A 27,408-nucleotide genomic window follows, 5' to 3' on the forward strand; every position below is an offset into this window, starting at 1 on the left:
CCAGTTCATGGAACATTTCAATAATGGGTGTCACCACCTATTGCAGTAACACATGCAACACAACGTCGCCTCATGGATGTCACTAATCTTTGCAGTGAACATTGCAGTATGGCTTGCCACTCTTAGATCAGCCATTGAGCTAACTGAGACGATCCACTGGTGGGAGACGATTGCCCATAACACGTAGACCAAGTTGGTCCCACAAATGTTCAATTGGTGCCATGTCATGTGAACAAGCAGGCCAATAATCCATTCTGTTGATGTTGTGTTGGTGTAGAAAATCGGTGACACCACGTGCACGGTGTGGTCTGGCATTATCATCCTATAGGACTGCCGCAGTTCCTATCATATGTAGACAAGGTAACGCAATAGGTCGCATGATCTCGTCTTTATAACGCAATCCAGTTATGTTGCCATCAATAACATGGAGAGGGATTCTTTGGTGGTAGCTTAAGCCATTCCATACCATAATGCTGCCACCACCAGACTGGTTGTGCTGTGTGATGCTGGTACCAGTGAAGCGTTCAACGTCTATAGACAAGAATACGATCATAATTGTTCTGTAAAGTGAATCTTGACTCGTATGTGAAGACGACAGAATACCACTGCCGACGTGTCCAACGAATGTGCTGTTGAGCCAAGTCTAAACAAGCAGTTCTGTTGCGTGGGAGAAGGACTGACCTAACAGCCTGGCGTCTAGGCCTGGCATGTCTGGTCCTCAAACAGTTTCGCACAGTCTGGTCACTCACGTTGGTCTGAGTTGGTGCTCTGAGGGTCCTATGTAGGGAATTGGTCATTACGGTTCGGTTACGAAGGACTGAGATACTGAGATAGCGGTCCTCAGCAGGAGTTGTGACACGTGGATGACCTGACCCGGGTGTGCCATGTACTGTATGAGTTACTCTGAAGCGCTGGTATAGTCTGTGAATAACAGATGGGCTCACATTTAGCCATTTTGCAGCTTATCGGAAGGAAACACCCTCATTCAACCAACCTATGGCCCTGGCTCTTTCTTCAATTGTTAAATGTCGACGTGGAGGCATGCTTGCAAAAGCTGCGACAATGCCATTAGTGAGTGTATTCTGATTACCATAATTGGCAGATGTGATCAGAAGGATGCATTATGTACATGGAAAAAACTCAACATAGTTCGAAGCATAAGAATTAGAGCAGGTGTGTGATGAGCAATGTTTTCACCTGATTCTCCCCTAAAAAAATACGTAACTGTGAAATTGCGGGCGTACCTATTGTAAAAACTCAAGTGTTCCTTAAATTGTTTTGAGTAGTATATAATAAAATAAAAAAAATATATATAAAAAATATGTTGTTAACAGATAATATATATCACAATAATACACATGAAATGTCAGTACATGCAAATCTCTTGTGTTTAACATATGTGTAAATATAATTAAAAGAATTATCTATTATTGCAAAACAGGTCTTATTAAAGCTGACAATCCATCTAAACTACCACCTAAACCACTGGCAATAGACCATCACCAGGAGCAACATTCTCATTGCCACTAACACAAGTGGTATTAGACCCACTACAATCACTAGTGACAATATCACCACTACCACCTACACAACTGCCCCACTGCTATCACCAGTAACAACATCCTTATAACACCCAAGTAAAGTGACATTGCACCCACTACCATTGTCACCTACACAAGACCTGCTGCCACTACATGTAGGCCTTCCAACATCATCACTACCACCCGCACCACAGGCATCATACTCCAGTAACAAAATCTCCATTGCCACCAACAAAAGTGGTACCAGTCATACTACTGTATTTAGTACCAATATCATCACTGCCACCTATACTACATATATTGTCTGTATTGTCAAATCAGTCAGATTACACAAAATGTATTAAAATGGCTCACCCTGAAAAAATATGTAGCAAAGATCAATAAAATACATGAAGATAGATTTGTTTGGCCATGGGTGCATAACCTTATTCAGTGAAGAGACTGTTCTAATTTATAACATGGACTTTCTTCAGGCAAGTGAGTAGAACTATTCATATCAATTTCAAAATATTGTATGTCAATTTGTGTATTTTTACTTCACAGAAATGAAATCTGCCGAAAATGTAGTGCATAGTGGATTGCTTGTAGTAGTGTTTATTTATTAAACTGCTTTTTCGGGGCGACAGTTTTATCTCTACTGTTTATAGTAAAATATTTTATCTGATAAATATATATCCACAAATGGTACTTCTGAAGTTCTCCTTTCACTAACTAATTTTCACAAGTATTTTTATTTCTTCATATATACATGTAAAAGATCAATAAAAATACATGAAAATGTATATATTTATGTAGGGTAACCTTTTTTCAGACTGAATAAAGGGGGTCCATTGATCGTTTTTAATAAACATTGAGAGTTGCCCGACCCCCTTAGGAATAATAATTGGTCATTCCCTAATGTTTCAACATATAACTGCTTGGATCTGGTTTACCGGATTCAACACACTTAAAGACTGTCCTCAGGTTCAGTTTTAAGGTTTCAGCTAGAAATAATATATTATTGCATCATTTGCTGTTAGTACTAACAATGGACATTATAACATGTGAACACTAGTCCATTAAAGGTTGATTAATTGCCAGTTAAATGTACCACGTTCATCTTGACGTACAAATATCCTGCTATATTCAGTTGAGTGTCGATCATTGTTTTATTCAATTAATATCAGTTCAGGACAATTTTACATGTTCATGTTATGAACCAATTATGCGTTTCTTGGGGAGATCACATTGGCTGATTTGCACACACCTATACAGAATATTGAACACTAGTAAAACAGTTAGTGTATATATATATTGTGTAGTGTATACACGACATGGGACATGAAAGTAGAACGGTTAGATAATTATAATTCTATTTATAATCACCTTATATTGTTATTGTGATCACATATTGACATAAACTCTGTATGTCTTCTATCAACAGTGCAGTATTCTATTATTAGCATCCGAGTATTATACCTTATGACAATATCGACTTTTTCTGTGACACAACTTGCCCACTCAAAGCTTGGTAATAAAAATCAGGAATAGTTGTATGTTTTTAACAATTTGCGATGTTTTGGCGCAACCTTTATGCAATGACTTTTGTTCGCCGTCTGAGTACGTTCGATTTAACGCATAACGCGAGATGTTGCAGTGAACGGGAAATGGTTTATTACAATGTATTTGCGAGACAGAGCTATGGTGCTTTGTGCTACACACCGGGTGTAATTTGTACATCAAACAACCTTGGTTTAAACACTTGATTCATCATAATTATATAGAACGAACCACAGTGGCACATAAGATTTGGTTTTAATTCTACGATGCGTCTCCCACTCTTTATCACATATAAATAAATCCCCATACAAATACTCATACAATATGAAGGTAGGTTGTTCATTTCATGTAATATATTTTATCTTCAGCCAATTGTTTAAACAAGGTATTTATTAAGTGTATGAATTTGGCTTGATACAGTTTGAGAAAACACGTTATGCAGGACACGATTCGGTTTAGTATATAAGGTATACTATATTCTATACTGAGAAAGTTGTCCTCACAACAAATCTATTTAAATCACAACAAATTTCATCAAGGGCAGTTCAGATTCTTTGTAGGAATTGTCTGAAAGCAAATCGTTGCTGTATCTCATATTAACATACTTTTTTTAATAAAATGTATGTTCTAATAATAATTACAATAATTCACATAACAATAAAAACGTCAAAGACACGACATACAAAACATTATGAAACTAGTTTAGTACAGGGGATAATCATTCCAACAAGGGTGCAAATGCACCCAATTTAAAATGTACTTAGTTTCGTTAAAGACATTTTCACTACATTTCTTTTCTTTGACAATCTTTATAAAATAATCAAGAAAAGGCGTTACATTCGTAAAGCGGCATATACATATTTACCTATTAAAATAAGATGGTTCAATAGTGTACATTTTCGGTAAATCCAATAAGAATACGTTCACAGCTTAGAACAATAGTATCACTTCCTGCTATATCCCCTAATAGTTTTGAAATAATTTCCAAAACGAAATTGTGGTTGTACATTCCCAGAAGAGATGTTCAATTGTTTCTTTTTGTTTACAATATTTACAACAATTGTCCAATCGGATTTCATTTTGGAAAAGATAATTGTTGGTTGCCAAAATTTGATGCAATAATTTGGACTGAAAAATGCGCAGTTTTTCTTCCACTGTTGTAACGTACGCCAATTTCCTCTAATCATTTGTATCACTCACATACACAGTTGCCTTATATTTAGACATGGATATTTGTGTTTCAATACGTTTTTCAACTAATACCTTATAAAAAATGTCTTGTTTTACCAACAACAACTGTATCATTTATTTTTTTAGTTAAATCCGCATTGGTATTTCCAGCAACTAATTTCGAGTTCTAATAAACTGGAATTGCGTGCAGAATATCATTAATAGTTACAAAATTGTTTATTTCTCTATAAATTGATCATATGACATAAAATTACCATCTGTATGTAATAAATGTTGTATGCACTTTATTTAACCAGTGTAAATAACACACTGGTTCTCCACTAATTAAAATGTATCTATTATCACACAGTATTGCTGTTTTGACCTCATTTGAATTACTGGGTTGGCCATGACAGAATAGTTCATAGCAAAAATTTTCAGAAAATAAAGCTGGTAAAGAAAAAAAGCATTTTGTCAGGATCATAATAACAGTTTAATAAAAGTTTCAAAACAGAGATAAAACGTTTATGCAGGACACCATTCGGTTCAGTATATATGAGATATATTGTATTCTGTACTGAGTAAGTTGACTTCACAACAAATCTATTTAAATTACAACAAAGTTCAGTTCATCCAGAGCAGTTCAGATTCTTTATAAGAATTGTCTGTATCTCATATCAACGTACAGCATACTTTATCGCTTTGGTTACACTGCAAACACATGCAGTTGATTTAAAATCTATTGTGAAAACAAATACATAATAATATGCATTATTAACACGGTTCAACTGAACCATTCATCGTAAACACACCACATGCATAATCTCATAGCATTTATGTTAACAATAACAACAATATAGTGCTACGTGTCTCATTCAAAGGGTTATTCACTCAATGCATTTGTATTTAATGTCATGTAAGTGTCAGTACTTCACTCACCCAAACTTTGATAATATTCGCTGTTGTTGTTGCCATGGATTACATTAATATATTCATGTACGTTGGTTTCGTCATCACCCCTGATATGTGTGTTTCTGTAATCAGCAGTTCTACTTCTCTGTGTATTGTCATTGTCATCCAAGACTTGGTTGCCAGCATTATCTTCTCTGTACTCGTCTGTAGTCACGTATTGCGTATGTTGCATTGTTGAGGGATTATTCACAATCAGGTCACGTAATGTGTTGGAATCTGCATTATAGGTGTAACATGCATTGGTTTTACTGCATTCAATTTCTTCATAAACACTCAACGATTGTGGATCTTTATTTTTGTTTACGTCAGTATGTTTTTGTTTCCGACATCTTATTGCAAAAAATATTCCAATTGCCATGGTGATCACTACCAACACACCCACCATTAGTCCAGCAATCAGGGGGGCACTTGATCGATATTTTGTTGAGCGTGAAGAAGAGATGCTTGGTATATGGGTTAGAATGTGTTAACGATAAGACAATTCAGATGACATGGTAACTGTTGTATCACTATTAGTTTCTTTATGTTTTTTTGTCGTACCCAAATCTTGCTTTGTTGACATTGATATCACGTGAATATGAGTAGTGTCAGAAGTAATGTGGACTGTGGTAGTAGGAAATGCCACATATAAATCAGCAGTATCAGTTCCTATGCCATTTGAATTTTGTACACTACAAGTTAGTGTATGGTTACCATTATCGTGGATAGATATGTCAATAATATTTAGAACAGTTCTATTTGTATTAAAAGTAAATTTTCCTCCTGATACAACAATGACGTCATCATATTTCCACACAAAACTGTAAAGTTCAGGTTCACCAGATGCTGTACAGTTGAACGTTGCGTAATTCTGAGAAGTAAGTGTTAGCTGTGCAGGCATAACTACTACACCCGGTTTTGAATTACAAATGGACCAACTTGACATGTGTGAGCGGTGATCCAACGAGTGTTTTTAGCTTGACAGAAAAACTTAATATTTTCATCTGATTTTACTGCCGTCCACGTGTACGTCGTTGATAACATGTCATTGACTACTGATGATGACAAAGGAACTAAAATAGTCTCAAAAATGTTATTTCGAAACCATGTGTGCACGACTTGTGGTGACCCTGTAGACTTACTGGTACATGTGAATATTACAGTATCACCTTCTCGTACCTCTACACCAGACTCAATACTGGTTTGACAAGTAGGAATATGTGTTTGTGGTTTAACGTATACGTGGAGATGAGCCAGGTCAGATCTGATGACCTCAAAGTTATTGAAAGTCACCACACATTGGTATTGTCCACTGTCGAATACAGACGTAGACTCAGTAATGCCTGTTATTTTTAATGAAAACTGTACAACAGCGTTGTGGATTACCGAGTATCGTGATATGTCAATGTTGTCAGCACTGGTACTCATGTCAGTGTCATAACTTATGACAATTCCATCTTTCTTCCAAGACACGACTTGCCCAGCCTCCATGTTACTGATATAACAGTTCATCCACTCTATCCATATCCCACTATGTCCTTCAGTCAGGTTAACGTAAGCATTCTGGGGCGTTGCAATACTTGGTAAAACGAGTAATCTCATACTCACCCCGATATTGAGCAACATAACGTTGAGTATTATCATGAAACAATATCGTCCGTACAGGTGGCACAGCGCAACTTACGACTTTACTTCCTTCATACGGGAACTCAGTGTACGTCTTGTGTTATTGTTATTCAAATTAGACAGTGTACTCGATTTCAAACACAATTTAACGTGTCGTGTATCATCTACTATTAATACAATACATTGGTATGAAAAGTAATAAGTATTGTAATCATGTCACTACTGTAATTTTTATTTGTCAAACTGAATATTTTATTCTTACCTTTATTCCACTTCATGGATGGCCACTAAAGCTGATGTATTAGAAATATTTTTTGTAATATCGCTCAAAAGCAACTAACTATACGGTTGTAAGAAAGTACTATTTATCTTATTCATCTGTGAGTAATCTTCAATGATTAGTGACACGTGAAACAATCAGATCCACTCTGTACTATGTGTTATCGATAATAGCAATACTAACGTATAAGTGTGTTCCACACAAAATATGTTCGTTCATGCAATTTATGAATTGTATTTGTTTGTGTGTATAACACAACAATATTCCATGACAATAACATCGCAATCTTGATTGTTTGATACACATGGAACGCTCTACGTTAAATTACCCAATATACTGATTACAGATTGTAATATAGCTCCTTCTGTACACACCACTAAACACATTATAGTAGGTTGCTGGGAGAGGTGGGTATCGTTGAGCGATTGCTCGTCAACAACACTTATTGTGTAACGTTATTAAGAGCACATTGATGGTTCCTGGTAAATGTCTTTAAACATAGAGCCCCTTCTGTTATTGAATTCGGATGGTGATAAGGCTTATTTTTCACAGGTGTTTTATTTTATTTCATGTAATTATTCTTTTTATGTTTTCGGTAATCGCGAAAGCCTCCAATAAAATAAAATGAAACAAAACTAAATTTATGAAAAAAAAATAATTAAAAAATATATATAAAACAAAGGTTATGATGGTCGATAGAGCTCTGCTGTCATGTAAAATATGTGGTCTCCAACTCAAAAAGTACACACCCACAATACAAAATGCGGCCCACCTACAAGAAAGCAGCTGGGTTCTCGCTCAAACGCACATCCCCACCTAATTTCTACAAAGTGATACCACATTGATGAGGTCAAATATGGTCACATTTAATCAAATATTAAATCGTCTCGAATCGTCACAAATCTAACAGAACTAAATCCGAAGTACCTGCATATCACGTAGCAAAGCAAATCAATGGTTTATAAAAAAAAAAGTTTCAAATATAATTTTTACAAAGGTTCTTTAAAAATACTGCTCAAAGTGTTCAAAACGTCATAAAAGTCCGCCGCCGACAGTGCACGTGGTCCAATCGTTTTGTTGTCTGCCAAACAACGTGTCAAGTCAAAACATCTATCTTCAAAAGATAAATGTTAAAACACGAAAAATAAAAATAACTTGCCAAACGTGTTTTCTCTAAACCTTCTTTGCTAAAGTACTCTGCGGCTTCTCATCATATCCGATCATGTAAATACCAGAAAAACGGCAATTACCGTAACTGTTACGGCAAAATATGGAAGAGAGGTTTAAAAACATCAGCAAAACTTTCGATAAAATGCAGTTTCGAATCAAAATATTCAACTTGCCTGGAGAGAACAAAGTACAAACTTCACACATACATCATATCAGACATATGCACATGTATTTGTTTCATGGTCCGATTCAAGATGGCAGCCATTTTAAGGTCAAATGTAGGCTGATCAATGCTGAAGTCGCTTTTATAAATTATGCCGAGCGTATGTACATGGCTCACGTTATTGTTGTCATTTAAATATGACGTATGTTCTGTTGCTTGACCTCAGAAAAGGTAATGTGAAATATGCAATTTTACCATCTCGTCTGCCTATACTGCCTAAACATGTTAATTTCTTAGTTTAACTATCTGTCAACTGCAGTGGATGCATATAATACTCTAGTAGTTGGTATGTATGATTGACATCTCTTTCACGTTTCATTAATATCCATAATATCAGTCTATGTCGTTAGTAGATATTATAATTATTGCCTTTAATACAAACAGGAACTATGTTATTGAAAATAGCTTGTTTTGATCCATTTGCAGTTACTTAGTTACAATTATTTCACTGATATTTATATACACATGTGTTTATCATTCAACTTTCGAAATTTAATTGCTTTTTCATCATCACAGGAGAGTAAAATGACTTATTACAAAGACTACAATTCATAGGTTGATGCAATAGTTGTTGTGGGGTGTACTTGTGTACTTGTGGGAATACCATATATCATGCAGTGTTTAATGATTATCACTGCTCCTGGACATGTACTTGTTCCCGAGAATATTCTCAACTGAATATGTTATAACCTTTATTTCCACTGTGGGTGCTTTGTATAGAATGTAGTTACACTGATTTTTAACGAGTTGAATGTAAACTATAGAAAGAAACATATTCGCTGAAATTTAGTTGCACTGAATCATATTCCTTTATCAAACATGATGGAAATAAAATAACTATGTATTTTTAGTTAATGAATTCATGTTCCCTATTTGGTACAATATTTTTGGTGGAATTCAACTATGGCATACTAAAGTGCGTATCTGATTACAGTGGCTAGCCCCTTTGTCGTGGTCATGAGATTCAATCGCGATCGCGTGCCATGCCTGTTTATATGTCTGTTTCCTTTTTCTGCCCATATAAGTCATCCATCGGCCAAATTTCGAATTAACGATCAGAACTCTATATCCTCTACCTGAAAAAAATATGGTTTCGTTAGTATTTCCACTGAGGTGGGATCCTATAACCACATTTTCATAACTGATGCGGAGGTTAATACTACATGAATACACCACAATTTGCCAAGAGTTATACATAATTATAAAAACTTGTTTTTTTAATATATCTAGCGTACATCTTGTTACACGAAACAAAAGTTATACATTCCTCCAGATTCATTGAAACCAAACTCCTCCATTTTCAGCAGAAATAATATTTCCCGCTAAAAAACCATAACTGTAAATTCTACGCCAAATTAAGAGGCATAGCATTAAGCAAAGGTACACCTAGGAAAGAAAAGTCAACCGAAAGTAATATTAAATTATTAATGAAACACACAATCAAGTTTTTATTTCAGACAATATATCTGAATTATTAAGTAATATTTAACAATAAAGTATCAACTAGAAAAAGAATTGATATATAAATAAATATGTTCACTACTATGTCTGTGGACGAAAACAATCGTTTGCTAATTGATGTTGTTGGTACAATATTGATATAAAAACCAAAATGTCGATGATCATTAAAAGGGTTTGTGCCATGGGTTCAGCTGATCATGGTTTAAATGCTAACTAAATAACACGTACAATTTGGTAAGAATTTAAACCAAACTGTTCACCAGAATATTAATGAATTGTAATGACTGAGTAATAATGATCATAATCAAACTATGCCGATTTGATGTCAAATTAATATTACAATTTGCTTATTACAATATTTACATAATAGTTATAAATCTTGAAAATATAACACTTGTTGCGTTTGATATATAATGACATTAGCGTAGCATATCAGACAACAAATTCAATATGTACTGTAAATAAAATTTCGCTAAGATTTTGTAAAAATAATAGTGATGATATTGAATGAATTTGCATTTTCTGTTTCTTTCGTCGATGATTTTTTGGGGAATTTCGAAATTAAATTTTGACACTTTAACGTACGACACTACCTAGTGACAGATTGTTTCTATAATGTTTTCTGTCTGACTTGTCCTGTATGATATGTACAAATGACAAATGTCGATTGTCCCCATTTGGTTAGTGTGGTTTACCGTCACCTGCTGCTCGCAAGTATTTCGTTAATGTCTTGTAGATCAGTAATCGTTGTACTAATATATTGAATGGGTGAATGACTTGTAATGGTGTCACATGGCACGTTCACCTATGTGTCTACTGTATATAACTACTCAAGTGTGCCACACAATGGCGCACCAAACATGACCTATTCACCTACCAACTATATTGGGATGTTGACAACAATGACATCACACACAGAGGGCTTAGATTTCAAAGTAAATCCAGTAAACACTTCATAAAACTGCACAGCACATTCATGGTCATATTATTTTCATTCTATAATATTTCAATGTATTGACAAAAACTGAATTCCTGTCTGTGTCTGAACATTATATATATTGTATGGCGTGTAACCAGTGCACTTGTAAATGCACTTATTACAAGAATACTGTGAAGTGATACACAAAGGCGGTACGGTGATCGGTGATACGACTTGAGTTAATAACTATTTAACTTTATTATTTATAAATCTTTTTGTTGCTTGTAGTAATAGTGGCAACAAGAAACGTTTCACGTTGTGAAATTGTTGCTTATAGTTAAAGGATTCTATGTCAATCACCCGCTTCAGCGTTCGCAGTGAACAAAATATAAGGTGACGTAACACTCAACAACTACTTACACACACTGACCCGCTTCTATCGAAGGCGTTTAGTCTCATGTACATAAGGCCATTTTTTGGCTTTGACTACTTCGATATCTAAACTGACGTCATCACCGAATCGTCGTTCATGTTTTTTTTTTAAATTAAACTGATCTCTGTTAGTCTTCATGGCATTTCGTTATTGCTGGAATAGTAACAAAAAATTAAATTAGTTAAATCGGCAAAACTATGTAACGTATCAATTTAATTTTGCAGAAATTAAAACAAGATGAGGTGGTTTTAAACAATTATAAGTGAACAAGATTTATACAGATTTGTTTAACTAGTTTTACTGGTTTCTCTGTATGATACAGCAAAATTTCAACTGCCTATATTTGATTACCATACTTAACCTCCACTGGCTACATGCTTTAATCATAGTCATGAAAAGACGGAGGGATATGCATTGAATAGATTAATGACTTGTCATGGTGTCACATGACAAGTTCTTTTGAGTGTGTGACAAAAACGCCCAACAATATAGCCACAAACACACCAGTTAATTTACTGGCTCTATTGGGCTGTTGATCACAATCAAATACGAACAAGCTGTATACTGAAATAGGTCAAGAACAAACAGCAAATATACAGAAAATCTATTTTAGACATAATGTTCGTGTTTACTTTGTATGTACAATAATTGTGCTTTGACACCATGCTTTTGATCACTAGTTTAACCTTATATTTGGTAACAGTGTGTGTGGCAATCATAGAACACAAACTCAATAATATTTATAAGAATTCAATATAATTACTTCTATATATCAACTTGACATTGTCATTTAGTGAATACATTACATATACATGTTCGTGCTATATTATTAACGATATGGTAGTTAAGGCTAAATCAACTAATTTGCAATTTATAACAATTATTCATATATTGGAATACTGCCATTTTATGGAATCACGTTATTCATATTCATAACATACTTGCAGTTAAATTATGCAGTTAATTTAGTTGCATATTTGAAGGCAATTTTCATAGGTTAAATTAAATATTTGCCTGGTTAATAAAATTAATTAAATATTTGTCCAGACACTATACAATGGTACAACTACAGATTAATGGATTCTCGGACACAAAAAAGTCATTGTGAAAAAATTGCACCAAACAAACAAAGTTTTCTCTGTGTACGTCGCTGTAAGTTGTACTCTCTTTTTCAATGTTCCTTTCACCTCCATTGTGTCATTAAAGTCGAGGTCAGCGTAGGTCCACATTACTACGCCTAGAGCCTTAGTCTGCATTGTTTACTGTCTGGTCCAAATCATTGGCGATGTTTTAACATCTGCATGTAAAACCGAGTTTTTAGCTGCTGTAGAGCTGACATTTACAGCGAGTTGGTGGACTTGTGAATCATTCTTGATATATTCCCAATATTATCATAACATAAAACCTTTATAATTATAAGTGATTTTCTCTGGGGCCAAGTGTGTGACATCAAATTCAGTTGTTTTAATGTACCTCGCTGTATCTCAGATATTTCTGCACGGCGCGTTGTAGGTCTACTCTATGTAAGTTGTTTTTGAGTTGTTTTTGTTTTTAATTTACTTATGAATATACGTGTTTATCCAGGTTCCTAGTTTTCATCCTTCCTTGTATCCATGACTACAGTGTTCTGATGTTCGCGTACATTCTCAATTGATGCTGGCATCTTGGGTTGCTTCTTAACATGTTCATACGATACATCATCTCCAGACGTGGTGTAATATTCATTTTGGACGCCATTATTGTAACTCTCAAATCCTGAACCACGATAAGTATATTTTGGGGTTGTATCAGTACGTCTTAGTTTGATTGCCAACTGAATATTAACATTAATTTCATCACTTACGTCATCATAGTCGTGTTTAATGACATCACATCAGTTGACCTGTCCTAAATTTGTGTATATTCCACTATGCCCACACATCTAGATTTCCCTATAATCTTTTTCTAAACGTTCTTGAAGTTTATGCATGTTTTTTTTTGTGACAAGATTTTATTATATATATAACGACATAAAGTATCAGCATTATGATTCCAATATTATGATTCCGGACTGTTGTGTTGAACTAAGTGTCTTGCTGATTTTTGGTGAAATAACCGGTGCAATAGATGATGCTTTTATTGTGTGTTCATGCTTTGTTATTGTGCCCATGTTTAGTTAACCTGTAATCACTGTCTCAGGCAAAAAACCTAGTAATACCAAAACAGCATGCTGAAACTCAAATTATTCGATTTAGTAATGTCGATACAGAAACAAAACTAGATGTCAAATCACAGTGGTCTTGATTGAAATAACCACAGACTCGAATGAAATATGACTAAGAACACTCATTAAAAAAAGTTACACAAGTTACTATCGCTAATAACAACAAAAATAGTAAATATTTTATATCATTACCAAAAGGTTACTCACTCAATTCATCTATATTTAATGTCATATAAGTGTCATTACTTCGTACACCCAAACTTTGATAATGTTCGCTGTCTTCATTGTTTTCATGGATTACATCAATATAGTCGTGTTCTGGTTCAACTTCGCCAGTTAAACTTGAACTGCATATTCCGCGATATTCCAAATCCTCATCATTTTCGTCAAGGGTATGGTTGTCTGCACCATCTTTGATGTTATTGTGCGTGTTCTCATAATCCGCAGGTTTATTATGTGCAAAACATACTGTGCGTGGAGTTGTAGTATTGGTATCACCTATGTCTATTGAATGGTTACCAATGTCCTCGTAAACACTTAATGGATGTGGTTCATTATTAGTGTTATTGTTTACATGTCTGTGTTTACGACATTTAATTATAAAGTATACTCCATTTAATGTAATTATAATTAGCAATAAGCATGCCATTACTCCATTACCCATTAAAGAGGCTGTATGATTTACATTGGATGTAACACGTGATTTGATACTGCCTTGGATTGGTGAAGAATCTATCAGTAAGCTGGACATATAGTTAGTAGTGGGCGTTGTCTCAGTAATGCCATAAAATATTACTACATGTAAGTCAGCGGTATCAATCCCTACACCATAAGCATTCTGTACCTCACATGTTATTGTATGGTCGCCATTATCATGGATATCTATGTCATTAATACGTAGTGTAGTATAGTCTAGGCTAAGTACATAACCTTCCCCAGATTTTACAATGACGTCATCATACTTCCACACATAGGTGTGAGGTTCAGGCTCACCAGATGCTGTACATGTAAACGTTGCGTAATTCTGAGCAGTAAGTGTTAACTGTGCAGGCATAACTACTACATCCGGTTGTGATAGAATTACAAATGGGCCAACATGACAAGTATAACCAGTGATCCACCTAGAGTTCATTGCTTCACAGTAAAACAATATACCTTCGTCTGCTTTCACTGCCTCCCACCAGTAATTTGTTGTCACTGTGTAATCACTGTAGGATGCCGATGAAACGAGGGTGATATTTGTTTCATCTCTTCGCCATAAGTGTACTACTTGTGGTGACCCTGTAGACTTACTAGTACATGTGAATACTACAGTATCACCTTCTGGTACCTCTACGCCAGATTCAATACTGGTTTGACAAGTAGGAATACGTGTTTGTGGTTCAACATATACATGTAGGTGAGCCAGGTCAGATCCGATGACCTCAGTGTTATTGAATGTCACCACACATTGGTATTGTCCACTGTCGAATACAGCCGTAGACTCAGTAATACCTATTATTGCCAATGAAAACTGGTTCACAACATCCTGGATAATAGAGTATCGCGATGTGTTATTGTTATAAACAGTATTATTTGTCTTGTCATTGTAACTGATGATGATATTTCCGTTTTTCTTCCAGGAAAATAAGTCCCCTACCTGTAAGTCCTCCATGTAACAATGTAGCCACCCAATCTTTTCTTCGTCATATCCTTCAGTTAGATTAACATAAAAATCTTTAGGCTGCAGTGAAATGGTAGGTATGGCACTACCGGGTAAGACTAGTGTTACCAAGGTAACCAATAAGCATTCAATCAATGCCATCTCTTTGCGAATGTCTTTGCGAAAAATAGTGCCCCGGAATGAACTACTTCCGCCACCCATTCACTCGATGCAGTGCAGTGTATGCGACAGTGTATTGTTAATTTAATGAATATGCAATGCTGTGACAAAGAATGCATATAACATTATCTTGTCTGCACTATAGGATGTGTTTCGCCATAATGATGTCTACATATATAGTCTGGCTTTGTTTCATATTGCAGTCATACGTTCTGGTAAATATATATGACAGTAAAAGGATCAATACGAAATGAAATGTTGATAAATATTTTAATGCAGTCATAATTACAACGATAAATATAGCATTTTTGCCATTCCAGAAGGTTTAATGATGGATATCATTCAATTTGTATATACGTTAAACATTGTGGGACAGTAGTGTCCGTGATGTATTTTGTATATTTGTTTAAATAATTGTAGTTCCAAAATCTTTCATCGATCATGTTTGAACTTGGTGAAAACGGTATGCGCATGCATTCGTTGGATGATCTGGTCCAAGATTGTCGAATGATGGCCATTGTAATTTTGAAAAAATCATCAAGAAATAATCTTTTCTACATTTCTACAGACATTTGATCAGATCTTTGTCGAGTAGAGATGGATTTCGTTTAAACTTGGATCATTGTTATTCATGCACATCTTTTATCTACTTTGGCAAGTACAATGTATATAGCAGGACCATAATGTTTAGTGATTGAAATTTAAAATGGCGAAAATTCAAATATCTCTGATTTACACTGTTTGCTGTCAAACTTTAGAACTACAATAATCATCATGTTTTTTTGTTTGAAGATGGCTGACTCATTTTCAGTTTTATTTCCTATTGAGCTAACGGGAACTAATATCATGAATTTTTATAATGACGTATTAGCTTACTGTACAGTTCATACAGAGAACAACAGTGGCTTAACGTGTGAGAGGCAGTATACTGGGTCTTCTCAAGTTTCCCCATGAATTGATTAAACATTGGACACTCTAAATGTTGCTAGACAATGACATTAGATGATTATGCACTATCAACGGAATATAAATGGTACGGTTGTCTTGCAGGTATTGTATAGATAAATATGTGGTGAGTGGACCTATGTCGATCTGACTTATTTTTCTGTTTAGCATTGTTTATATATGTACCTGTCATGGTGAACCTGAATCATATCCGTAGGACAAACTTTTCAAATAAGTGGTGTTTGTAATTCAATAAATTGTGAGATACAAAATGTGTATGATGCTGGAACTAACACTGTTAATCTATATATCTTGTTTGACATCGCCTGCACAGAGACTGTACTGTCATCGCATGAAACACAGCTCTACAACATATATATATATATATATATATATATATATATACATGAAAGAATGTCTTCTTAATTTTAAAAACCATGAACAGTTTTGTTAAGGGAAAGGTAATATTTTAGAGGGAGGATAACGAAATCAGACAGAGTTAAATCTCGAAAAATCCGTTGGCACTGTGAGTAAATATGTAACATAGTAATCAGCCTCATTAGTTCATAATTAGAATATTTACGTGTTTTGTTTCAGATTAATTAACGTTTACTTATATTTGTTCAGACTCTGTACAATAGTGCACTTACTAGTGAATGATTTGTTGTTGAGTGTGCATTCACTCGGACACAGACACAACATTGTTCAATGATTTCACCAAACAAACCTATATCATCCCTGTACTATTCCGCGTACACTGTATATTCACTCTCTCTATTCAAGGTTCCTTCGAGGCCATCGTAGGTGAGACCTTTATCATTACTACGCCTATAGTAATTGTCTCCGTTGTTTACTGTCTGGTCACTTTGCAGTGGTTTAACAACTGCATATAAAACCGCATTGTCGTCTGCTGTAGAAATGATATTCGACTCCTGCTAGTGATCACATGACATTTCCTTCCCTGGAAAATTCTCAGTTTATTAACTACTAAAATTGTCAATTACATTCTCTGTGGGCACGTGTGTGTTGGAACATTTAGCTTTTTTAATGTCACTTGTAGTACTTCGATCTTTGTCTGCACAGCGAGTTGTAGGACTACTCAGTTCAGTTTGAACTTTTGGTTTGACTCTCTCTTTGATGAGATTATTATTATCAACAAAGTCAGGGCTCGTAGAAGTCGGAAAGTTCTTCTTGTTATTAATCACCAATCGATGCTGCATCTCGGCTGCCTTTTAACCTGTTTATACAATACATCATCTCTACATCCAGATTTAATGTAGTCTTCATTTTTGTAACTCTCAAATCCTGAACCACAATTAGTATATTTTGGAGTTGCATCAGTACGACTTAGATGTATCGCCAACTGAACATTCATATTAATTTCATTTGTTTCGTCAACACTGTCATGTTTAATGACCTGTCCTGCATCTGTGTTCGTTCCAGCATGCCCACACATCTTGATTACTTCATAATCATTTTCTAAACCTGACTGAAGTTGTTGTCTATTTCTAAGACGTGATTATATTACATACATGACGACAAAAAGTATCAGTGGCAGTATTTTATAATAAAACTAAAGCGGCATGTTAATGTGATAATTCTTCAATTGAGTGATGTTAATACAAAAATTTAACTGCCCACATTAGCATCGATTGAGGTGATCTCTGACTCAAATGAGATATTATTAAGAACTGCATAATAACTGAACCAATCATTGAAAATACGTTACACGAGTTATTCTCGCTAACAATAACAAAAATAGTAACTACTTTATACCATAACTATAGAGTTACTCTTTCAATGCATCTATATTTAATGTCATGTAAGTGCCATTACTTAGTACACCTAAACTTTGATAATGTTCGCTGTCTTCATTGTTTTCATGAATTACATCAATATAGTCAGGTTCTGTTTTGTCTTTGTAAGTTAACCTTGAACTGTGTATTCCGTCATTTTCCACATCCTCACTATTTTCATCGCAGGCATGGATGAAAGAACCATCTTGGATGTTATTGTGTGTATCCTGATAATGTGTAGGTTTATTATGTGTTATATATACTGTGTGTGGAGTTGTAGTATCGATATCACCTATGTCTATTGAACTGTTACCGATGTCCTCATAAGCACTCAATGACAGTGGTTCATTCCTCAGCTCCTGAGAGCGAGGTTATTTGTAGATATGCTGGCGATCGCCTCTGTGTTTCCGGAAGTACTATGGGGATTGCATGATGGGAGTGGAAAGTCTTTTGTTCAGTAAAATAATTTTAAAAAAGTAAAAACTAGAGTGACTGTGAATTGAAGGTTGGTTTCAAATATTAAATATCGTGGAATCTGGATGAAATAATGAAAGGAAACTGAAGTGATATGAAAGGGCAGTAAATGTAGCCAGAATGCAAGGTCAGAATCCGGGGTCAAAATACGTCACAATACATCCATCAAGGCGGTTGCAAAGTGTCAACAACTATGGATGAGCTAAAAGACTTCGTTTGCAGTTTGCGTGAATGGCCAGAGAGAAAAAAATCATGCAAATTCTGTGCTTCAGTAACAGTATTTGCTACTTGTTTGTGCAATAGAAATTAATGCAAGAAATGCTGCCAAAAGACATGTCCTTCTAGTAAACAAAACAACCTTGGGACGTTTATCTTGAGAAATTGAGAAGACGAAAATCCCTGGGACAGTGTTGTGAAACAATAGACATGCTTCGCCAGGGTATCAAGGTTATTTTGATTATTTGAAGATGAAAACTGCTGCTTTATGGAAGAGCAAAGTTCAATGTCATTGGCACAGTAATGACGTTTTTAGAGGGGTGACTCACTAGAAGTATTCGCCGTGACTCCGGACTTTTCATTCGGGTTTATACAACATTTACTTGTTACTATCAAGAAGGTTTAATGTCTTGTCTGTATTTGCACAATGTGAATGAGGGGTTTATTGTCAAAATATATACAGGTGCTTGTATGCCTATTGAAACTATACAAAATTTGACCAATGCACATCCGTTTCATGTGTTAAAAGAACATTGCGATGTTCTCGTGGAATCTTGGTATCATTCCCAACTGTCGCCAAACTGTACGTTTTGACGACTCGTATGCACTTCTGGAACTTGTAATAATTTTCTGGAAACTGTACAGCAAATCACATATTTTCCTTATTAATTGTTCATAGTTCCTTATTAATTGTTCATATTTCTGTTTTTATTGTTCATAATTATTTACAGTAATAACAAATTTTTCCGATTGTGTCAATGACAGCTTTGCCCACACACAATAAAACAGGATATGTACGGATATGTGTGAGTATGTTTCATTGATTAATAGGCCACTCCTTTGCTTCAATTCCAACTACATCTCTGGAAATGTCACTTGCTGTTTATCATCCATATTTTGATATCCCACAACGTGTCGATTGCGTAATTGGAAATTCTAACTACTTTTTCGCAATATTTGACCCGCCTTGCTTCTACCAGTCATTTAAGTCAACTCCAATATTGTCCTTCACAATGAAGGTTAATGCGGATATATTGTAAATTACACAGAGGTAACACTACAATACATTTCCCTTCACATTCCCATGTATTACATAACAATCTTTGAGCTGGGGCAGTTATGGTTCTACAACCATCACCAGTTCTCTTGTTGTTAGTGTAATTGTTCACATGTCTGTTTTTCCGACATTTAATTATAAAATATATTACAATTAGTGTAATTATAATTAGCAATAAGCATGCCATTACTCCATTAACAATTAAAGAGGCTGTGTGATTTACATGCGATGGTCGGCTTAATGATAATTACTGGTGCAATACTGCCATGGAATGGTGAAGAATCTATTAGTAAGCTGGGCATACAATTAGTAGTGGGCGCTGTCTCAGTAGTGGCGACAAGTATTACTACATGTACCTGAGCAGTATCAGTACCTACACCATAAGAATTCTGTACCTCACATGTTATTGTATGGTGGCCATTATTATGGATATATGTTTCACATGTGAAAAAGTTGTCACATGTGATGTTCTAAGGAAACTGAAAGGTAGTGGAGCACTTTCAGAAATCACATGAGATATACTTGAGATTCTACAGAGGATGATTCAGAGATTGAATCATTGTTGTTGTTCAGAAAATTGGGATTGATTTTCAGATGCTGTGAAAAGAAGTCTCCATGTTGTGTTCTGTTTGTCTCGAGAAAGTGAAACTTTTCCTTTATTGCATGCTCGGCCATTAATAAGTTCAATATAATATTTTGTTCAGTCTCATCTTTTATAAATCAGTCAATAATAAATAGCTTATTAAAATCTTGTCATGTATGTATCATGTCATGGCAATATATACAATATAACTTTGCAAGAAGAATGTCATCTAGCAACAGCAATTATATAGTCTAAATAGTTCAACAGTCACTATGCAATATCTTCTTCAAATCAAAGCTCCTGTACGATTAGATAATAGCTATTTGCCTTGGGTATTGCTACTACAATGCTCTTGACTTTTTAGAACCATGGTAGATATATATCAAATATCAAAATATTGGACTGAGCGTTTTCATTAAGAAGGCGTATATAGAATCTGTTCACACACCAACAAAAGAATGCACACGCGAAATATTTTTACTATATTCTAAACAGCTCTAAAGATGACAGAAGAGCTGATACAGAATATGAAACAAATGGACATGATGCTCTGCTGACATTGCAGTAACTCAAGTAAAACACAACCACAAGACAAAATGCAGTTCACGTACAAGAAAGAATTTTGTCAATGTCACCTTCATCAGACAAATTGTTCAATTGATCCAAATGATATCACATCTATAGAGTGACATATGATCATATGGTCACATTTTTATCAACCATTATTTTGTCACGAAATAAACAAATCTGACAGAACGGCGTATGACGCAGCAAAGCAAATGAATGATTCATGGAGAAGTTGCAAATATATGTTTACCACAATTTCCGCTAAAAATAGATACTGCTTAAATTGGAAAAGTGTTCAAAGTGTCATGAAATCTTTTGCAATCTGTCCAACAAAAACAGTTAGGTTGAAAAATTAACCCGCCTGACGCGTTTTCTCCAAACCACGTCGATTGAACAATTATGTTGTCTGCATTGCTTCTCACCATATTCGACCGTAAAATACCAGAAATATGGCTGCCATAGTTACTGTTCCGGCAAAACATGGAAGAGAAGGTCAACATTTAATTTCAAAGGGCCTATCAGACTTCAAAACTTTTGTTAGTTTTGCATTGAGACTGAAATTCAGGTCATTGTAATTGACCCTGGGTGGATATGGCAGTGGCTGTTGGGTGCACTAAACATAATGAATAGACAATTACGCCTAAAATCAAATCCAAAATTATTTAATGAATCAGATGTTTTACTATAAAGTCACATATGTAACAACTCTTACCGAAATATCTTGTGAATCTTGTCAGACATTTTAACCATTTGGACCACACAATAAACAATTAACAGAGATCAGAAATGAATTCGCAAATTCAAACCCAGGAACAATGAATCCATAATTGCTTGCACAATATAGTACAGATCAGTATCCAATCATATGGTCTTCTTGTCAAGAATATCAAAGTGTGGGACACACAGTAAGAGACTCTTAGAAACTAGTCATGTGACTATATTGAGACTGCACATCATACAGCTATTTTGTACCAATAACATAAATGAGGAATCCCCTACCATAGAGGTAAACCCGGGAATAAGTAAATTGGCTCAGCAAGGCTCTTAATTGGGTATTTTTAACACTAACGCTTGGCTGTTTGGTTCAATTAGTGGTACAAATTCGCACGGTTCTGTCGTCGTCCATCACGGTTAGACTTTGGGTTGAAATGCTTCTTTCTTCACGACCTTCGCTTTTTCATGTAATGTCACCATTAGCAATAAACTCTAAAGACATGGTTTTGGCAAACTGTAATCATTCTCATTTTCTTGATCTTACAATATTCAGTAACATTGAATTGTTCGCTGATTAGTCACAATCTTAAATTTACAATGAAGGTTGACTTTTCAGATTAAAAAACGCAATCATTCAATGCTTCATTACGACTTCTCAGAAAATTCCACAGCGTAATCATGAACATATTATTTTTCTTCTGTAACATTTAAATGTATTGACTGAATTCCTATATGTGTGCGAATTTACAAAATGTGATATTCTAATACAAAAGTAAGTACGAAGAAAATTCGGTGATCAGCATTACTGTCTGGGTGATTACGTTGCTGTATTCTCGTGATACCCTTGCTATTAATTTGTTTCCTGCTTGATAATATGTAACGTAAAAATAATATAAGTAGAGATAACAACCGTAATGACAATTAAGGAATGTTTAACGTGCAAACGTTTGCGTTTACTGGTGGGATTTTGTTCCCATCATGTGCTTTTAGACATTCTGCGTGTGTAGTAAACAAAGAAAAAAAGTTCAAAACGTCATGTTCACGTGACGCACAATATTCAAATAAGAAAGGCATTCGAACGTTTCCTTTGGCGTTTTATGGACAAATAATTTCTATTTTTCAATGTAAAGTGTATATGAATTAATTATATGTAAGAAACAGAAAATCCAGAAAAATATTCTATTTATTTTAGTGACCAACCACGAGTGTTTGTTTGTATAACGTACTGAATCGCTTTAATTCAGCATCGATTTGTACAAAACAACGCGCCATTACGGTAGCAGTTTACATTATTGAGTGTTATTGGTTTTCCCCTTCAAGTCCGCAATTTCCCAAAGAATGATTTTTCTGTGCATGTTTCCACTTTAGTCGAGTATAGTTGGAATGAGATGCTCCCATGTTTCGAAGCAAAATCAATAGCTACTGGGCCAGCGATGAGCAGTATGCGCCATTGCTCCTACCCACGGCGTTCATCGCTTGTACTATTCGGTAGCTTTGACTTCTTGGATATCCAAACTGACTTCAATCTCAAATAATCGTATATGTTCTTAAAATATATTGGTCTGCCGCTCGTCATCACAGCATTTGGTTATCAACAATAGCAAAGACTAAAGATTAGTTGAATCTGCTGCACTATGTAACGCATTAATTTTATTGTGCAGGGAATTTCAAGATGTAGTGATTCTCGGTACATGGATTTTACTGGCGTTCCTTGTATGATGCAGCACAATGCCGACTGCTCCATTGTCATTGTCCCATTAAATTACTGCAGGTAAACACCACAGGCTACATGCTTTATTGACCACAAAGCAATGAAAAGCCGATTTGATCTGTAGTGCTGAGGGATATGCATTGAATAGGTGAATGAATGACTTGCCATAGTATCACATGACACGTTCGTTTGTGTGTCACTATAAATAGCTATTTAAATGTGTCAAACAATAACACGACCTGGCTTCACTGGACTATTGACTACACTCACATCAAACAAGCTTGAACAAGTTTTAGAATAAAAACCGTCAACACATTTGTGCTTCGAAATATATCGACAGTTATACTTTTATTTTGATCATGATGTTCGTGTTTACATTGTATGTACAATAATTGTGTTTTGACACCGTATTTTTGATCACTTGTTTTACCTAATATTTGGTTGAAGTGGGCGTGACAATCGTGTAAAGTGAACTCATTAATATTCATAACAATGTAATACTTCATTAAATACTGTCAAATATGCATGCATATATACAAGTTTATCAACATATGCAAGAATTAGTTTGCAATTCAAAACTATTATTTGATCACTCTTATTCATGTGTCATTTTATGGAATATTCAAGAGAAAGTTAAAAATATATTTCATAAAATTAATAAAATAAATGTGTCGTTGCAAATGGCACATGATACAAATATAGCCTTGTAAATATATGTACTTTTAAATATAAAAGTAATATATCAATAATAATATAATTAATTAAAATTAATTAATTAAAAAAATATTATATTATTAGAAAAAAATTATATAAATTAAAATACGGTACAAGCAGGTAAAATAAAATGTATTCTACGACCTGCTTAAACTGACAACAAATTTTAATATATTCTCAACTTTTTAATTATTTAATCAAAAAAAGCGAAAAATAATTCTTTGTCTTTCAATAGCCCAAATCATTTGCCACTGTGAGTGAATATATAACATATAGTATGCAGCCTTAGACTTTTACAATGTTAACTTTCTTTTTTATTCAGATTACTAACGCTGAATATATTTGTCTAGACTGTGAACAATGCTACAGCTACTAGTAAATTGATTGTTGTTGAGTGTGCATTCACTGGGACAGAGACAAATCATTGTTAAATGATTTCAATTTTTAGTTACGATGTTATTCGTGTATTATTACAGTTTTACTTCCGCGTACATTGTTTCTTCATTCTCTCCCTTCAATTTCCTTTTCACTTCTATTGTGTCATTGTAGTCGATGTCAGCGTAGGTGAGACCTTCCACGTTACTATGCCTGGCGTCATTGTCTGCGTTGTTTACTGTCTGGTCTAAATCACTTGGCGATGGTTTCACATCTGCATATAAGACCGAGATGTCGTCTGCTGTAGAGTTAACATTAGCCGCGTGTTGTTGGTCACGTGACAATCCATTCACTGGAATATTCACAATATCATAACCATGAGAATCATCAGTAACTTTCTCTGCAGTCAAGTGTGTGACGTCACATTCAGTTGTTTCAATGTCAGTATTTCGATCTGTGTCAACACATCGAGTTGTAGGTCTACTCGGTTTTGGTTTAATTGTTGGCTTGATATTTTCTTTGATTTGATTAATATCATCCAGATATTGTACTTTGTTTCCATCAACACGACCAGTGCTCGGCAAAGTCGGAGGGATCTTCTTTTTCTTATTTATCTGTGCATATACATGTTCTTATTCGGCTTCCTGGTTGTTATCCTCCTCTGTATCCATGGCTACTGATTTCTCATACTCACGTACATTCTCAATTGATGCTGGCATCTTAGGTTGCTTCTTAACCACTTCATACGATACATCATCTCTACATCCAGACGTGGCGTAATATTTATTTTGGACGCCTTCATTGTAACTCTCAAATCCTGAACCACGATAAGTATATTTTGAAGTTGTATCAGTACGTCTTAGATTGATTACCAACTGAGCATTTACATTAATTTCATCTGTTACGTCATCATAGTCATGGTCTATGTCATTACCTCTATTGACCTGTCCTGCATCTGTGTTTATTTCATCACGTCTACACATCTCAGTTTCTCCATAGTCATTTTCTAAACGTTGTTGTTGTTCTTGTATGCTTGAATATTTTTGACGAGATTTCTTTACACGGACGACAAAAATTACTACAAGAAGTATCAGTATTATGATCCCAACTGCCCCGCCAACAGCAGAGGCAACTTATATCATATCAGCTCCTAGTATGGATTGTGGTGTTGGGCTAAACGTTTTGTTGCTCGTTGGAGAAATAACAGGTGTCACAGATGATGTCCGTATTGTGCGCCCATGCTTTGTTAAAGTGTCCGTGGTCAGTAAACCTTTGCCTACAATTTCCGGAGATCTGAAGACAGACATGGTCGTGTGAGATGTATAAGTTAAGGTATTGGTGGTGGCGGTGTCTGTGGTAGTAGTTAATCTCACATATAAATCAGCAGCAACCAGTTCCGATGCCATTTGAATTTTGTACACTGTGTTGTATTGTGTGGTGGCCATTAACGTTGATGGACACGTCATTAATATTTAGAACGTTTTTATCTGTATTAATAGTAAACTCTTCTCCTGTTTCAACAGTGACGTCATCATATTTCCACACATAACTGTATGGTTCGGGTGCACCAGATGCTGTACAAGTTTTGACAGAATTAAAAATGGGCCAACTTGACAGACCATCGAGTGTTTTTAGCTTGACAGTAATAACGAACATCCTCATCTGCGTTTACTGCCATCCACGTGTACGTCGTTGTCACTGTGTCACCACTCGTGTAGGATGTCGATGAAACAAGGGAAGCATCACTTATTCCACCTCTGAACCACCTGTGTACAACTTGTGGTGACCCAGTAGACGTACTAGTACATGTGAATATTACAGTGTCACCTTCTGGTACCTCTACACCAGACTCAATACTGGTAGGGGTATATGTTTGTAGTTCAACGTATACGGAGAGGTGAACCAAGTCAGATCTAATGACCCCATTGTTATTGAAAGTCACCACACATTGGTATTGTCCACTGTCGAATGCAGCCATATACTCAGTAATGCCTGTTATTGTCAATGCAAACTGTGTAGGCACATCATGTATTACTGAGTATCGTGATGAATCAATAAACAGTACTACTTGCATGATTATTATAACTTATGATGATAATACCGTCTTTTTTCCACAATACCAAATCGCCAATCTCTAAGTTAGTGATATAACAATTCATCCATCGTGTCATGCATTAGTTAAATTAACGTAACGGTCCAAGGGTTGAATTGTAATAATAGGTGATGCACCACTAGGAACACATATGATTAACACACCACCAACAATAAGTGATAAACTACATTTAAACGCCATTTCAATGCAATTATTTCCCTAGAACACTAGTAATAACGTAGAGTAATTTTATTACTACTTCCTCAATCCGGATAACACCGTATGGTTTAGGTATTGTTATTTAAATGACAATGTCACATTGACAAAATACGCTTTAACGAACACATGTTTATTAATCCATCTCTCTCGGGCCGAAGCATAAAAACAACAACTACTTAGGGCTACATGGAAAGTCTATCTTTCATTCAGCGACAGACCATCCCCAGAAAATATGTTTTACCAATATATCTAATTTCAAAACTAACAAAATAGGCATGAACACTTTATTCTTATTTTGTGCACGGCATGTTATGCCAGGAATGACGTTACGGAATGTAGCAATACCTGCAAATAATAATATAAGTAATTAGTTTTGGTTTCAAAGTTGCATTAACAGACTCTACACACTAACTCAAGCCGTTGTTCCCTAATTATTTCATACATGGCATTTTTAACATATCTATCATAGTATTTTCTTCAAAAAAATCAGATTTTGCACGGTCATTATGCCAACAGTGAGCAGTATGTGCCACCCTTTCGCTTGTACATAGTACTATTCGGTAGCTTTGACTTTTTCAATATCCAAACTAACTTCAACCCGAAAATC

General features: G+C 35.1%; 1 protein-coding gene and 1 long non-coding RNA gene across 2 annotated transcripts in view; one reads left to right on the forward strand and one right to left on the reverse strand.

The window, feature by feature from the left end:
* The window catches only part of LOC146729981 (uncharacterized), a 73,781-nt gene that overhangs the window by 26,197 nt on the left and 20,176 nt on the right, over positions 1 to 27,408 (forward strand). The gene's annotated exons all lie outside the window — the stretch shown is intronic.
* On the reverse strand, positions 12,053 to 15,320 carry LOC146729982 (uncharacterized). Its single transcript, XM_085494679.1, has one exon. It carries the CDS (start codon positions 15,318 to 15,320, stop codon positions 13,716 to 13,718), a length of 1,605 nt encoding a protein of 534 aa, XP_085350805.1. The 3' UTR covers positions 12,053 to 13,715.

This window comes from Saccoglossus kowalevskii, chromosome 20 (genome assembly GCF_978046115.1).
Source record: "Saccoglossus kowalevskii chromosome 20, keSacKowa6.1, whole genome shotgun sequence".
In the NCBI taxonomy this organism is placed as follows: domain Eukaryota; kingdom Metazoa; phylum Hemichordata; class Enteropneusta; family Harrimaniidae; genus Saccoglossus; species Saccoglossus kowalevskii.

Excerpts from the sequence above, each read along its gene's own strand:
- LOC146729982 (XM_085494679.1), bottom strand. The coding sequence starts at position 15,320 with ATGGCATTGATTGAATGCTTATTGGTTACCTTGGTAACACTAGTCTTA.